This window comes from Zosterops lateralis (genome assembly GCF_965231275.1).
Source record: "Zosterops lateralis genome assembly, chromosome: 6".
NCBI lineage: Eukaryota > Metazoa > Chordata > Aves > Passeriformes > Zosteropidae > Zosterops > Zosterops lateralis.
The window spans coordinates 59,433,529-59,448,623 of NC_139761.1; the positions used below are offsets into that span (position 1 = coordinate 59,433,529).

At 44.6% G+C, this 15,095-nt stretch overlaps 1 protein-coding gene across 2 annotated transcripts in view; it reads left to right on the forward strand.

The window, feature by feature from the left end:
- Positions 1-15,095, forward strand: part of ABTB2 (ankyrin repeat and BTB domain containing 2) — a 112,727-nt gene that overhangs the window by 74,114 nt on the left and 23,518 nt on the right. For both annotated transcript variants that reach the window (XM_083862952.1, XM_083862951.1), the window contains one exon: positions 993-1,203. In XM_083862952.1, coding sequence (XP_083719078.1) covers positions 993-1,203 — 211 coding nt within the window. The remainder of the gene's footprint in view (positions 1-992; positions 1,204-15,095) is intronic.

The following is a 15,095-nucleotide window of genomic DNA, read 5'->3' on the forward strand; positions in this document are numbered from 1 at the left end:
GGGCTCACTGGTTGGTAGTCACACTACTCAAAGGTGAAGCTTTTAAAACTTTGGAGTTTATAATGCACCACAACACAAGGAGATTAAGCAGGGTTGTGCCTAAAGCAAGCTTTCTGCAAAAAGACCAGCTTTGGTGTCATTGCTCTGGGAACTTTTTTAAAATCTGCAGTCCTAAAATTCTGAGTATAACTGTGTGATCCAGGTCACCTTCATCCAGCCCTCCTCAGGTCCACCATCCAACACAGAGGCAGCTTGGCTTGAGTTCAAAAACCAAGAGGAATGAGAAGCCCAGAGACATCCTGGACTGAGCTTCTTATAATGCTGAGGGACAAATTTGTGGCACAGCTTGAGACAAGCCACCATGATAAAGATTGGCTTTTTAATAAGAGAGTCAGATCTGGCTGTTCTGGAGAAACCCGCAGCTAGAGTGAGAATGGGAGCAGCAGACCCGTCAAAGTAGGGGTTTCTGTCTTGAACATAATGTCACTAATTTGTCTCAAGTACCTGGGCAGGAGGCTAGAACAGCATGACCCAGTTGGAAGAAATGGGAGCAACCTCCTAACGAGAATAAGAGTGAAGTATTGGTGCTACTGACTTTGCCTTGTGAAACTGTCGCTCCCAGCTTGGCCAGAGGACATTTTACAAAGACATCAGTAGTTTTTGTAGGCTGGCAAAAAAAGTCTGGTACTTGTGGGTGTAAAGAGGAGAAAACCAGCAGCAAACCAGCAAACTCATTGTAAAGAATGTGTGATAACTGAGAGGCGTTTCACTTTATGTTTTCTGACTGATAACTTGGTATTTGAACGAAAGTGCTGCCAAGTGGCAGCCTGAGAGACAGGACACCCTCTGCCTTTGTGGAGGAGGTTCTGTGCACACAGCAAACATTCCCCTGAGCTGTGAGAGCTTTGATTTGTTCCAAAAGCATGATTAAAAGCACTGTGGGTGACTGATAAGGAGATGATTTTGTGTTTTCTCTGTGTGTTTGTGTACAGGTGATTTGGTCTCGCGAGCCATGCACCACATGCAGTGCCTGAACACCATCCGGCCCGGCATGAGCCCTGTCCGGCAAACCCGGCAGCAGCAGCCCATCTCCTGGTCCCCCGATGCCCTCCACACCCTCTACTACTTCCTACGCTGTCCCCAGATGGAGTCCATGGAGAATCCCAACCTGGACCCCCCAAGGATGACGCTGAGCAATGAGCGGTAGGTCGGTGAGCCGGGAGCGGGGCCAGAGCAGCCTGACAGGGCTCCTTCTGTTGGATTTCCAGGGCAGCTTTGTGGGATGCTACCTATGAGGCATCAGTTATTCCTACAGACAGGCCAGATGAGGTTGTCAGCCCTGCCAAGTTTGGAATTGGAGCTGGAAAGCCAGAGCTGTTTTTTTCACGCAGTCTTTCCGAGCGAGGCACAAGGGCTGTGTGCTGCCAGCGGGGCTTGTCTGGAGACCTTGCCAAAAGTATGTGTGGTTGCCTAAAGCAGGAAAGGCCTTCCCAAAGAAATTGTTACCTCCTGAATGGTGCCAATTAACAATTGTCATCATTCTGGGAAAAAGCAACGCCGTTTTGCTGCAGGGAGGGTTCAGGGGATTTGTGAACATCCTACTTCAGGGTTACTTCAGTTGGTGCTGTGTGTCTGGAGGAGAAAGAAACTTCTACAGGAACCCAGGAGCTGACCAGGGAAGGCAGTGGGTCTCCCTGCCTTCTGCCAGCTCCATAAACGACTCTCAAAGTAGGGCCATTATTAGAGCAGTCAGAAATTTTCCAGTGGGATGTTTTTTCTCTTGGAAGCCTCCCTGGTTTCCTTCCTGACCAGCTCCTTGGCAGGCTGCCTGACAGGCTGGTGGCACAGGAGAGCTGAGGAGCCCTCAGAGCTGAGTTCCTGGACAGGTCAGGCAGCTCCAACCCCCCAGTTGCATTCTGTAGGGAGACCCAGGCCACTCCAGACTTGTTTCCCCACTTCCAAGTGCGTGTTCAAGTTTCTGTTCATTTAAGAAATCTTACATGGGAAGTTCTGCTTTCTGGTTATCCATTATTTATTTTAGCCTGCTTTTTGGATGCCTTTTTAGCCTGCTGGACATCAGGCTGAGGGAGGGCTCTATCCTGACCCTTCCCAAAAGCAGCCTGTGGTTGGGAAGTTTCCCAGTGTATTGATGATGCGTTGAGGCCATACTCATAAAACAAACCAGCAAAATGCTTGTTGGACAGGTGAGCAGGAAAAGGAGAACATCTCTGCAGTTTTGTAAATAACATAGTTTCTTCTTCCCACCTTGGGTTTTACTGTACTCATCTCCAGCTTTTGAAATCTGTATGAAATCATAGTAACAATTATTTACAACAATATTACAACAATTAATTACAAAAGTAAAACCAGGTTGCCTTTCTATTTGGTCCTCCCCTGAAATCTTTTCAAAAAGAGCAGAACTCTACTGAGAGAGGGAAGTGACATACAGATATGAAGAACCAGGAGGAATTAAGTTGGATAAAATAGGAGTAGAAAGCAGCATGGCTGCACACCTCAGCTTGCTGGTGGCTCAGTTTTTTGGGCTCACTAACTTTAATCAAAGTTACCCCTACCTAGTGCAAGGCTGTTTATTTTGCACACTGTGCAAAAAAAAAGTTTTCATGAGGCCAGACTTCGTAAAGTTGTGCCACTGGTTCCCACAGTGGTACAGCTGAGGCGGCTGAACAACTCGTATCAGAAATGTAGATTAGGCTTTCTACTTTGTGTTCTTTTCAGTGCTCTCAGCTACTTGTTTTATACACTGGAGATAATAAATGACTTAAATCAGGAGAGCAGTTATCTCTCCAATTGCTCCCAAACAATGCTCTTCACATGGTTCACTGGAGTTTTTTTGGAATGCATTCTGCAGCTCTATTCTGTTTTGAAATCCGCACTAGATCCTGCAACAGCTAGGGTAAGGCAAATTTCTGCCATTTTTTTTCCTGACCAGTACTTAGCTGTAAAGGAAATTAAAGAGGATATACTAAAATGGAGCAAAAACTGACATTAAGGGGAAAAAAAAAAATACAATCTGAGCACTTAAAGAACTAGCTTTGAAAAATTTATGGAAGTTGGAAATGAAATACTGCCCATCCAACCCTACGTTTTATTTGCTGCAGGATGTGTTTGAGCCTTGCTGTGCTGAGCTCTGGGCACATAACTAGCACAGGCAGGGGGATGAATCCTGCTGGCAGCACTTTGCAGAGAAGGTGCTTTGCTCTCTCTCTCCTGGCTGCAGAGGAGGGGCAGCCAGGGCTGCGTGTGAGATGCCGGACTCGTGGCATGAGAGACGAGGACACCAATTCACCTAATGTGACTTGGCAGGGTTGTGCAGACCAGTCTATTTATTCTTCCCTGAGCTGTGCTAAATCAGCTGCAAACTGGGCACTGCTCTTTTGTGTGTCTCTGCTCACTTTCTGGAATACACGTGTTCCATGCTCTGCAGTCCCAGCTTGGTTTCTGCTGGAAAAATCACGGTCGCAAGTGAGGACAGTAACGCTGACCTGTTCTGCCTTGGCTTGTGCTCCAGTCCCCACGCTCCTGCCTGGATCTGTAAATCTATTGATCTGCAATTTAGCGAAGAGAGGAATGGCTGTTAGAGCTGCAGACTTGATAAGACCTCATTTTGGGGAAGATCTGTGGGACACACTGGAGATGTGGTTGTTCATCCACAGGCCCGATGATCCACTGTTCATTTTGACTTTCCGTGTGTCACACTGCCATGCAGAATGCTGTGAAAATCATAACCCTGTAGGGTCTGCAAGTTCTTCCACTTCAGCATGAAGGCAAGCCTAGGATTCAGTTCTGAAACCATGCCTAGTGGAAGCTGCCAGGTGCAGTGAAGGGCTTTTAAAAGCCTGGCTGAGCTTCTGCACTTACCCTGCAGCAAACTGCAGAAGGGATGAAAACACACACACTTGCAGATTTGAGGCACCTCGGTGAACAGAGCCAGTTTCAACCCACACAAGTGGAGTTTTATCCATGCTAAAAACCTTGGCAGAAGACCTAAGGTGAGGAAGCTGGAGAGGGCTGCAGCAGTGGGGTGGATGGAGTCATCTCTAGAGCTCTCTGGAGTGTGTGGATGGTTTGGAATACCCAATAGGCTGAAACTCTGCACAGTTTGTGGGTTGGTGATGTTTGCTTCTGGCACCTTCAGGTGAAGGTGTTGAAGCAGGAGGAGGAGGAGAGAAGGCAGAATTAGAAAGCACTTGGGGATCTTAGGCAAACCATGAAACATTTCCAAAGTGAATGCAGCTGCTCACTGTGCAGCCAAGCCGTGGCCCACTTAGAACCCCAGAATGACCTTGTCTGCTGCACAGACAGTAAACCATCTGCTGTTTGGGGTCAAACAGGACACCTGAGGAAGCGTTTTGCAAACACAGAATGCCACTTGTGCAATATTCTGGCAAAGGAATTAGACCCTGAGGTGAGCATGAGCTCAGTGAGGATACACCTGAGTGCCTGGAGGCTTGGAGCTTTTCCTTGTCAGCAGAGTTCTGTCTGTTTTTGCTGCTGCTGCTGCAAAAAAGGGCTCTGCTGGGCAATAAGATGCTTCTGTTTTCTCTGAGATCCTGGTCTGTGTTGTATCAGGGGTCAGATGATGTGGTTTTGGACCAGGCACATGGCATTCCTGCTTTCTTCACTCTGTTCCTGCTCTGGGGTTTCTCCCATTGCTGAGCCTGGGTGCACTCCTGCAACATGAGCTCATGTCCCAGAGCATGTTGGCTGGGATTGTTTGGGATACCGTGACTTGAGAAGAGCCATTCAAAGGTAAACGAAGTTCCTTCCTCCTTTTTCGCTTTTCCCCAAGTGGGATATAAAAGCTTTTGTTTTATTTTTAATGGTGTGTCAAGGCAGTAATGCTCTCGGAGTGATGCTTGTCTTCGGGAGTATTTGTCAGCTCCCACGGAGCGCAGATCAAGGTCAATATTTAGGCTCATTTTACTGCTGAATGGAGTGCTCTGCCCTGGGTAAATTACTTGGCCAGCATAGTGGTCCAACCTTAAAGTTGGGAATAGACACCGCTGACTGCCCTAATCCTGTCTCTTTTTGGTTATCATCTGCCTGCAGCATTTATTGTTGGAAAACCAGCATGATCTAATGCCTAAGAACAGTCAAAAAAGGTTGGATCCTGTTTCCTTGTGCAGCTGATTATGGGTTTGGGTAGGCTGGGCTTCCTCCCCTTCCAGCTGCCCCACTAAAAAACCTCTAAATTTCTGTCTGTTGGTCTGTAGAACATTGTGCAGCTCATTCCAGGCTTGTCCATCAGTGCCTGTGGATCCAGCCCTGTCAGGCCTTTCCAGGCTGTCCATGCTGCAGCAGTGCCAAGTTTTACATGTTGTCTGAGTTTGCTAGTGCATTATTTTATCCCAAACATCGGGGAGTATAAAACAATTTACATCTGCAGAAAGCCCACAGACAGTCCCCATCTTGAGCCTGTCAGTGGAAATCCAGCAAAACGCCAGCAAAATTCCAGAGCTGATGGAGGATTTGTCAGCTGCCAGTGGTGAAATTTTGGGGCTTGTCTTGTTTAAAGAAGATTCACAGCTCTTCAGCTGGAAAACTGCAAGAAGCTGACTGCAGGGGCCACCTTGTAAGAAAAGAGAAAGTTTCATTTGGTTTGCCATTTGCTCACTCAGTTTCTCCCTCGTCACAGAAAATTGTTCATTTGTTCAATTGTTTAATTTCTGCTGTTCATCCTGCTTTCAGCTTAGTGGCTGCTCTTACTTACCAGGCTCAAAAGTGACCTGAATTGCTTTTCTGTATCCAACAGGAGTCTTCCCATTACATCTGTTACCTCCCGTGATCCAAAGCCAAAGGATAAAATTGCAAACCATATTTTGTCAGGAGGGTGAGGCAGAAAAAAAGGACTCCTCTGTGCCACATTAGCTGGGCAAGAGAGGAAGGAGCTGAGCTGCTTCCTTGGGTGTTCTCTGTGGAGTATTCCCAGCAATGCCTGCTCTGAGATGTTATTTATTGGGAAAGGGTGGAAGACACACCTGATTCTGAAGGAAGATGTATCAATGCTACAGAAGGAAAAATTGTAGCCCTTTCCTGCTGTTCTTTGGTGCTGTTTGTTCAAATACTCTATTCTTCCAGTATCTCAGCTATTGATTTAAATCACCATTGGCTGGAGCACTTGATAGTTTATCTTGTGTGTAATCTAAACTGACTTTGGCTGGAAGAGAAACCAGAGTTGGGTCTGAATTAATTCTTGCTTGTAGAGTGTCAAATCCTGTCCAAGCAGGATGGATGGATTGATTGATTGATTGGTTGATTGATTGATTTGCAGTGGTCAATGCAAATGAAGAGCCCCTGTGCCATGGCTGGTTTTTAATCCCTAGTGACCCCAAGTCTCCTCATCATATTCCCTAAATTTCATGTTTTACAAAAGCATGAGTTTGATCTTACTTAGCTGCTTTTTACTCAATGATTTCTAGGTGCATCATTAGAAATAATTAGAGCCTGCAGCTCCTTCCCTTATGGTCTGCTGGGTTCTTTCCCTGTGCTCAAAAAATTCCTGCCATGACTAAATGTTTCTTCTGGAATTGCTTGAGACAGGAATGATTTGGTCACATGGATCACATTTATGCAAAGATACTAATTCAGATTAAAAGGAATATTTATAGCCCAGTAATTAATGGGAATTGTCTCCAAGAAGTCTTGCTTGGCATAGCATGGGCATCCAACTGCCAGGGAAGGAAGGAAAATCAGGAATAACCTGCAGAGCCTGCTGCTGAGACCTGTGTTTGCTTGAGCTGCATCCTCAACATCACTGAGAGGAATCCCTGCTCTCAGAGCTGGTTGAGGTTTTTCAGGACAAATCTTTTCTCCAGATGGATCTTTCCAGACTCTCATTGATCTGTCATGAGGCTTTGTTCCCCCTCAGCTCCTTTTAACTGCAGGTTTATGGAATTTTATTAAGTGCCGCAGCTACATCATTGCCTGTCTTTTAGATTTATCTGTGGCCTAGTCTTTCCTAATTCCAATTTAATGCATTTATGTCTGAATTCTTTTATTTTACAGCCATACCCTATTGTTTCCATGCAGTATCAGGAGAAGAACTTGATACACTTAGTTCCTTTGAAAAGGTCTGCAATAAAACAAGTTCTGGGGTCTCTTGTCTGAGAGGTCTGAGTATCTTTCCATTCTGTCTGCAGCTGCCTCATGGCTCAAAAAGAGGTGGACAGGAATAATAAAAGCAGACCCTGATCTGATCATTTGCCTTGAGAGAGCAAAGTGCTGTGATCATGCAGAATTTAATAGTACTTAAATCCACTCAGAGTAGCCCTGAAGTCAACAGAAAGATGTGTCCACAATTCCAGCCCCATCCCCATGCCACACTCCATTGATTTTATTCTTTCCCCCGCAGCTGTTTTGATAGAAATATAGTGATTAGATATAGGAAAAGAGAAGGAAGCTTTGCAGTGAACTGTGCCATTAGGGCATTGCTTGTGCAAAGGGCACAAATAAGTGTGCCCACCTTTTAAAAGGAAAAAAAAAAAGCTATTTGCTGTCCATGAAAGCTTAGTCTGGTAGATTTATTGGAAGAATAAAAAGTTTATAAACAGATAAAGATCAACTTCCCTCACCATCACAGGGAGAGAGGCTGCTGCCATACATTTTTCAGACTTTGACCACTTTATTAATGTCAGCCTTAATTTTGATTTTTGAGGTGCTCATTCACAAAGAGATGGCATGAATAACCCTATTTCAGAGGCCAGTAAGCTGCAACCCACATGTATCTATTGACTGAAATTAACTGTTCAGTGGCAGTGTTGTTCCTGACCTTAGGCTGGATCATTTGTTTGCTGGGCCCATACTAATAGTTCAAAACATTGAATATATTCCACAATTTTGAGATCTGAGAGCATCTATCATTTTAAAAAGAGAAGTGAGTAGCTTTAGCACATTTGTGATGAGCAGCTTTCACCTTCCTGCTGTTTGTGGGACATCTCAGCACATACTCAGCAGTAACTTCTAGATCAAAATGACCAAAAAAAAGACATTTTGACAGAGTCAGAGCCCATGGAAGTGGGACTCTTGCATATATGCTCCTGGTATTTTAACTGAAAGGCTGAAGAGGGACCCAGGATGAAGTGTTTATGGAATATTCAATGGAAGGGAATTAAGTCTGGCTAAAGTCAGTAGGGGACAGACACCAGTTATGCTTCCGTTCCTGGAATAGTCCTGCCTGTGCCTGGCATCACCTATTGAGATATTTTCTGATCTTGTCTTTTTTTATTTTAAATTGTTCATTTCTTTAGAGTTCAAAGATTGCAGAACTGGAATGTGAGAGATGACCTTGGCAGTGGTGAAAGGAATTAATCGCAAACCCTGAGGATCGAATCCATCCAAGTGTAGCTGCTGGAGCTGGCAGTGCACTCCACTCTCAATTAGATACTTTCCCCCCTCTCTTTTATGTTGTTTGTATAAACAAGCACTGCTCAATTTTTTTTTCCTAACTCTACATATCTCACACCTGGGACAGAGCAGCTTTTCTTCCACGTTGCTGGCTGTGAGCAATTTTGTAGTGTTATTGTAGTGTTTCCAAAGGAGCCCCCCCTGCACTTTCTGATCTTCTGGTTTCGGAGCAGGGGTGTGGTACAAACACAGATTATTTAAATTCTCTGGGAGGAGAAGACTCTACCTGTGTATGAAATGGCGCAGACTGTGTGGAGAGTAAAGAGACAGGGGAAATGTTACAGGTACAAAAGAGAGTACAGTGAAACAAAAACTGGATGAAAAAGGCTGTGCATGAAGCCATGGGGGGAAAAGTCAGGGTTTTGGGCTGTCTTGAGACTTTGCTGCTGTTTTTCGTGTTCTGAGGGGTCTCAAATGTCACTGGTACAGGTGGGACAGGACAGCTTCATGTGGTCCTGAGCAATGTGCTCAGCTGACCCTGCTTTGAGCAGGGGGTTTGGACTGAATGATCTCCAGAAGTGCCTTCCCACCCTAGCTGTCCTGTGCTTCTGTGGTTCTAATTTCAGTATTTGCCCTCAGAGTTAACATCTCTCCACTTGGTGATTTCCCACTCAGTGGGAATCAATACCTTGTTCCCTGGAACTGGTTCTGCAGCAGGCTGATCCAGTTGATCCTCACCACTTACCTGGAGGAGTGTGAGGTGTCTGACAGCCTTTGTCCTGTCACTGACAAAGCATTTGTTTGAAAAGCACAGTTTTCTGCTCTTACAGTGGTTTTTACCCCAGTGCTGGTTGGAAATCCCCAGAAAGGCCATCACTGACCAAAGCCACTTCTGGTGAAAGTCTGTGTTTATAGAAGCGTTGAAAGATGGAGGGATGATCTCTGGCTGTGTTGTTCAGCAGTGAAGAGATAACAGGCACTCTGTGTGTGTGTTTGTGTGTGTTCCCACCCTGCAATTAGAGCTCCAGTAATTACTGTAACCACGGCAGAGATGCCCATGTTGAGTCCTTGGCTTCTGCTCTCAAGTTTCCATCTGCTCAGATAAAAACGAAGGTGCAAGGAGATGAGAGGAGCCTGGCAACTCAGCAGCCTGGGATCTTGGGGCTGGTGCACCCAGGAGTCTCCGGTGCCTTGTTTGTGGTTTGCTCTTGGTGATCAGCAGCAGGCCAGCATTAAGACTGAAAGGAGAATAATCCAGGGGGGCCTAAAACAAAGCTGTTAGAGTGTTACAGAAATGCAGGAATGAGTTAGGCAAGGTCTTCTGGCTTCTTCTCCCACCTTTTAGACAGTGCATGTGGAAATACTAGAGGGCTGATTGAGAGTCTGCATCTCTCTGCTCAACTCCTGCTGGTTTGCTGTCTTTCCTAGACACAGATCTTTAAGGACAGCCTGCTCATACCAGCATAGTGCTCTTGTAACTAATGCAACAAAGAATCAGTAATTCTGAGGATGAAAAGTCCTGTGCATGTTGCAAAGAACAGTGATGGTAACAGGCCAACAAGTTTCTCCTTTCTCAGTAATTGCTGTTGCCAATTGAAGTTAATATTGTTTCCTATTGGACTAAATTGCAGCCCTTCCCCTGCAGAACTTGGCTGTTTCCTGAGGAAGGAGTTATCTGCTGCTTTAACAAAGGCCACACTAAATAAATACAATCCTGAGCCTTTGCTGTGCAGCAGCCAGGGCTGGCAGGTTGTTGGGGTTTTGCTCTTATTGTTCCTGACATCTTTGTAACACATTGCTGAGAGCAAAGCTCCACTGTAAAGTAAATATTTCTGGGTACAATTTGTGGTAATAGCAACAATCTTTCTCTCTCTCTGACCTTGTGGAGATTAGACCTAAGCTTTCCCTGAAGTAATCCTAGGTTGATGTTTCTCTGCTGGGTTTCCTTTTCCAAGGTAGTTTGCACTTCCCCATCCCATCCCTGTGCTGCCCTGACCCCGTGGTCACTGCCAGAGCTAGACTGCACCATTTTAAACACATGGTTTTACAGCAGCTGCTGAACTGAATGTTTTAAAAAGCACCTCTGCTCTGCAAGACAAACCCTATTCAAATGAGCTGCATGTCTGAGCTGCTTCAGCCCTGGTTTTAGATTCTTCTGGGGCTGGAGCACTTGGTGTTGATCCCATGGGTGCTGGTCTAACATGTTTGCTGAGAGAGGAGGGACCAGGCTGTGCTTTGCTGGTGATGCTGCTGGAAGGGGCATTTCCAGCCTGAAGTCAAACCACTGGCAGCTCTAGTTCCACTGGAGAGTTTGTACCTGCAGGTCTCTCTTCCAGGGGTTGGAAAGTCTGTCATAATGTCTAGAGAATAGAAGTGGCAGGCAGAACCTGGAAGGTTTTATTCCTGGGCTTGCTGGAAAACGCTCTGCTGCTGGAAGGAATTCAGTTAACAATTCCTCACCCTTTGGCTTTGTTCAGAAATGGAAAAGATCCTTCTAGAGAAACAGGGGGCTCTTATTGGACAGGTGCTGCACAGCTGGGGACATTTTCAGTTGTCTGAGTTGTCTGTGATGCAGTCCCAGAGGATGGTCTGAGAGGAGCCAGGAGCATGTTATCATGAAATTATAACAGGGGTAACATAACCTGCTCAGAGCTTGGCTCCTTGTAATTATCCCACTCCCAGCAGCCAGACTGGGTGATTAAGAGTTCCCTCTGTCAACTCTGCACTGTGCCAGGTAGCCAGTGCTCAGTTCCCTGTTGGGGCTGCCAAGTTCTTCAGGAAGGATCTCTCTGAAGAGTTGGTCAAGTGGAACATCACAGAAACATATGTACCTTAAGTGACATTCCATCTGGACATCTCATTCTTCCTTGTACAAGAGGTTACAATAGTTTAATTAACACACTTTGGGGCCACTTTTGGTCAGCTAAACTGTCTTGTGCTCAGACACTCAAGAAGATACCTAAAGGTAAGTTGCCAAACTGGCTTAATCTGAGATCACAGTTTGCCCCAGCACAGTGACAACGTTTGGACTCTGTACAGCTTCATTCACAGTCAGGGCTCAGAGGTACCTGCTGCAAAGAAAATAAAATGAAAACCAGCTTATTTCTCAAATAATTTTTGTTTGTTCTTCTTCTTTTTTTTTTTTTTTTTTTTTTTTTTTTTTTTTTTTTTTTTAGGTAGAAACCCTGGGAAGAAAAGTGTGTCCCCCATCTTGTAAACATTTTATTGGTTACTTTTTCTTTGTGCTTGAAATGCAGAGCATTGGATGCTGAGGGAACAGTTTATTCAAGCAACAGGTTCTAAGCCTAGAGCTGAATTTTAGAATGCTGATATTTTCCTCAACAAACTGAGAAAGAATAATGTGCACATTGAATGCAGTGGTTTTAGAATAGGCTCATGTTTAGCTTTGTCATTTTTATCACATCAATCATCAATGTGTCTTTGGTCTGAGATTTGCTTTTTGGCAGCAGCATTTTAATGGGACTGAAAATAAATTAAAAAATCTTTGCCATTTGGCGTTAGAAACAAAAATTACTGGTTTTTTCATGCTGGTCATTAGCTGAGACAACAACTGGAACTTGAAATTCCTCTATGTTCCTGTAGGAACCAGAGAGCTGCACCCTCTGCCATGGTCAGCATGAACCAGATTGGGCCTATTGCAATAAGAGCTTTTATCTGAGCATAAGAAAATTTCATTCTCTTACCCCTAATAGAATATTTATCTAATCTATTGTTGTGAGACTATTTAAGTGTGGCTTTTTAGAGACAGAGAGAGATGGGGCAGCAGATAATTCGATATTGAGACTTGAGTGACAGTTGGGTTTTTTCATCTACCTGTACTGCAGGTGTTGGGGTGTAAACAAGGATTGCTGGTGTCCTACTCAGTCATTTGCCATCTGGGCATAAAATCTGCAACTCTGTAGTTCACAGTCCATGAGAAAAAGATCCAAAACCTTGGTAATCTGACAATTTGCTTTGTAGGAGGGTATTGATTATGCCTCTGGCCTCCTGTTTGTGCTGGTATTTGACCACAGTGTCCTGAGGGTGTCAGGGTAAGAGCTTTTTTTTCCATGTGTCCTGTCAGCATTGCTCTTGGTTAGGCCAGGCTGTGACCTGCTGAAAGATCTTCCATGTCCATATATTGAGGTATTTGAATCATTTTAATTACTCTCATTTGAGATTCAGTAGAAGTTCATACACTGTAGCAGGCAAAGCAAGTGGCTGCTCAGCAGCAGTGCTGGCACTAAAAGCAGACTTAATAGCTGGAATTTGTGGTATCTGCTGAGGAGCTCCAAATGTTGAAATGTTGTTCATGTATGCTCTAAATTTAGGATATTTGGAAGCTGAAAGAATTTGAACTTGGCCAGTTAAACCCACCTACCAGAATCCCAGAGTGAAGCTGTTGTGTCTGCCATTCCCAGGGCTGTTTAGTTACAGTGATGATGTCCATTGATTGGATCATAAAAATCCCAGGGATAGAACCATAAAAAGAGTTTGAAATTAGGAGATTTCACTGTCTTAAACACAAAATGGAAGAACGAGATGATTTCTTGTCTGGCATAGAAAGACTTCACTGCAACAGTTGTTTTCTTTAAATTCAAGGCACTTCTGTTGCTGCATTTCTCATATCTGTAACCTTACATGACACTGTTTATTCAGTTATTTGAGACAAAATGCAGACACAAAACTCTTTATGCTTTCCAGTAAAAAGCAGGAACAAATCTATTCACCTCTGAAACTTTCTCTTTATTCTGCACAGCAGCTCTTCAGTGTATTGAGACAAGACTGAGGAGCAGAGCAGAAGCTCCTTGAACATTTAGGTGAAATGCGTTCATTGAGCAGTTTGCCATAGGACAGAGTGATTCTTCCTGCAGAATAATAATTCAAAAACTTCTAAAATGCCACAGTGGCATCTATTTGATCCAGCAGTGATGCTACTTCTCCTTCTGAACTTTGATTAATGGCAGATTATTGGCACTATTAGAAAAGTGCTGTCCATTCATCCACAAATGCTACACGCCATGGGTTTTGAATGCCCTTTATTTAAGCAGATGGACTCTTAAATTACATTATTGGGTGGAGTGATTTTAGAGCACACATTGCATTCTTTTACCTAAGAGAGCTCCAAGCCTGCATGTGTTGGTGTGTCCTTAGTGCCTTCATGCTAAATTAATTCCTGGAACATCTCAGATTCCAGGAATGGGAAAAGCTGAATGATTCCTTGGATTTTCATGAAGAAAGCACTGACATCAGCAGCAGAGTGACTGATGCCACACAGTGTCCTGGCTCACAGGAGTGGGACATGGCACAGGAATGTCACATCAGTCAAGTAAATAGGAAAACAGGAGTTTCATCAACTTTTTCTTAGTCCAGGAAGGGAAAGAATCATCTTAGAATCATCTTCTTAACCTTGAAATGTTTTGCCTCTAGATACCAGTATCCTGTGGTTTAAAATACCTTATTTGAAGCACTAATTAGGTTTTGGCTTCTGCTGGGACATAAATGAGAAACCTTTCCCTGCTTATTGTGAAAACCCCTTTGCTTTGATAAGAATTGTCTTTGTTTAACTGAGCTAACTTTTCCAGCTATAATTAATTGAACAGCTCTCAGTATTCCAGATCTACAGAAAAAAAAAAAAGAAAACAAAAGTCATTTATCTTCCTGGCTCTTTGCTCACAGAGCTTTAACTCGGGAGCTCGGGGCAGTTTTCATGAGTGTGGCAATGTTCCGTGTCATGATTTTACAACTGGGCCCTTGAAAACGAGTTCAGTGATTGAATCTGGCAGATTGGTTTTGGCTCCAGAGCCAGCATATGCTTTTAGCATACGCACATTGGCAAATCAGATTGAAGTCATAACTTAAAGGGCTGCTATCTCAATCCCACTCCTGCTGTTGGGAATTACGTGTAATGGGCAAAAGGAATCGGGGGAGGAGGAGTCTTGGCTGTGGGTGGTGAAGAACCAGCTGACCCCTGGTAAATCTGCTTGCAGATATCAGGGAGATCTTGTTTTGTGTTGTTTTATTGTTGCTAGTTTTGCCGGTGTAGCTGCTGGAATGCACAGTAGGAGTTACCTCTTGGTTTTTTTGCCCACAGGATCAAGGCTGATCCAAGAATAGCAGACACCCCACTTTGGCTCCCTGCCTGTGTTTATCTCTGACTATCGCCCAACATGCTGCTACAGGCTCATTCCTTTCATGCATGCAAATTGTGCTCATGTCCTGCTCCAAAATGTACCAGTTTTTTCCTTTACTGCTAGAATTGTCAGGCATGGCAAGGTTTTCCTGGGTCAGACTCCTCAGGGTGGGTCCTGGCTACCAGGACTCCACATGTTGGACTGGTTGGATCCTGTCTGGAAAATGTTTTGTGCTTTCAAACCAGGGCAATAAGAGTTGGGAAAGGCTTGGATCTGATGTAGATGGCCTGGCCAGAGCCACTGTTGGAATCATGGAATCAGGATAATGGAATGGTTTGGGTTAGAAGAGACCTTAAAGGTGATCTTGTTCTACCCACAAGATCATCTTGTTCTACCTGCCATGGGCAGGGACACCTTCCACTATCCCAGGTTGCTCCAAGCCCTGTCCAGCCTGGCCTTGGACACTTCCAGGGATGGGACAACTTCTCTGGGAATCTGTTGCAGGGCCTCACCACCTTCACAGCGAAGAATTCCTCACCAGTATTCCACCTAACCCTGTTCTCTGGCAGTGGGAAGCCATTCCCCCTTGTCCTGTCA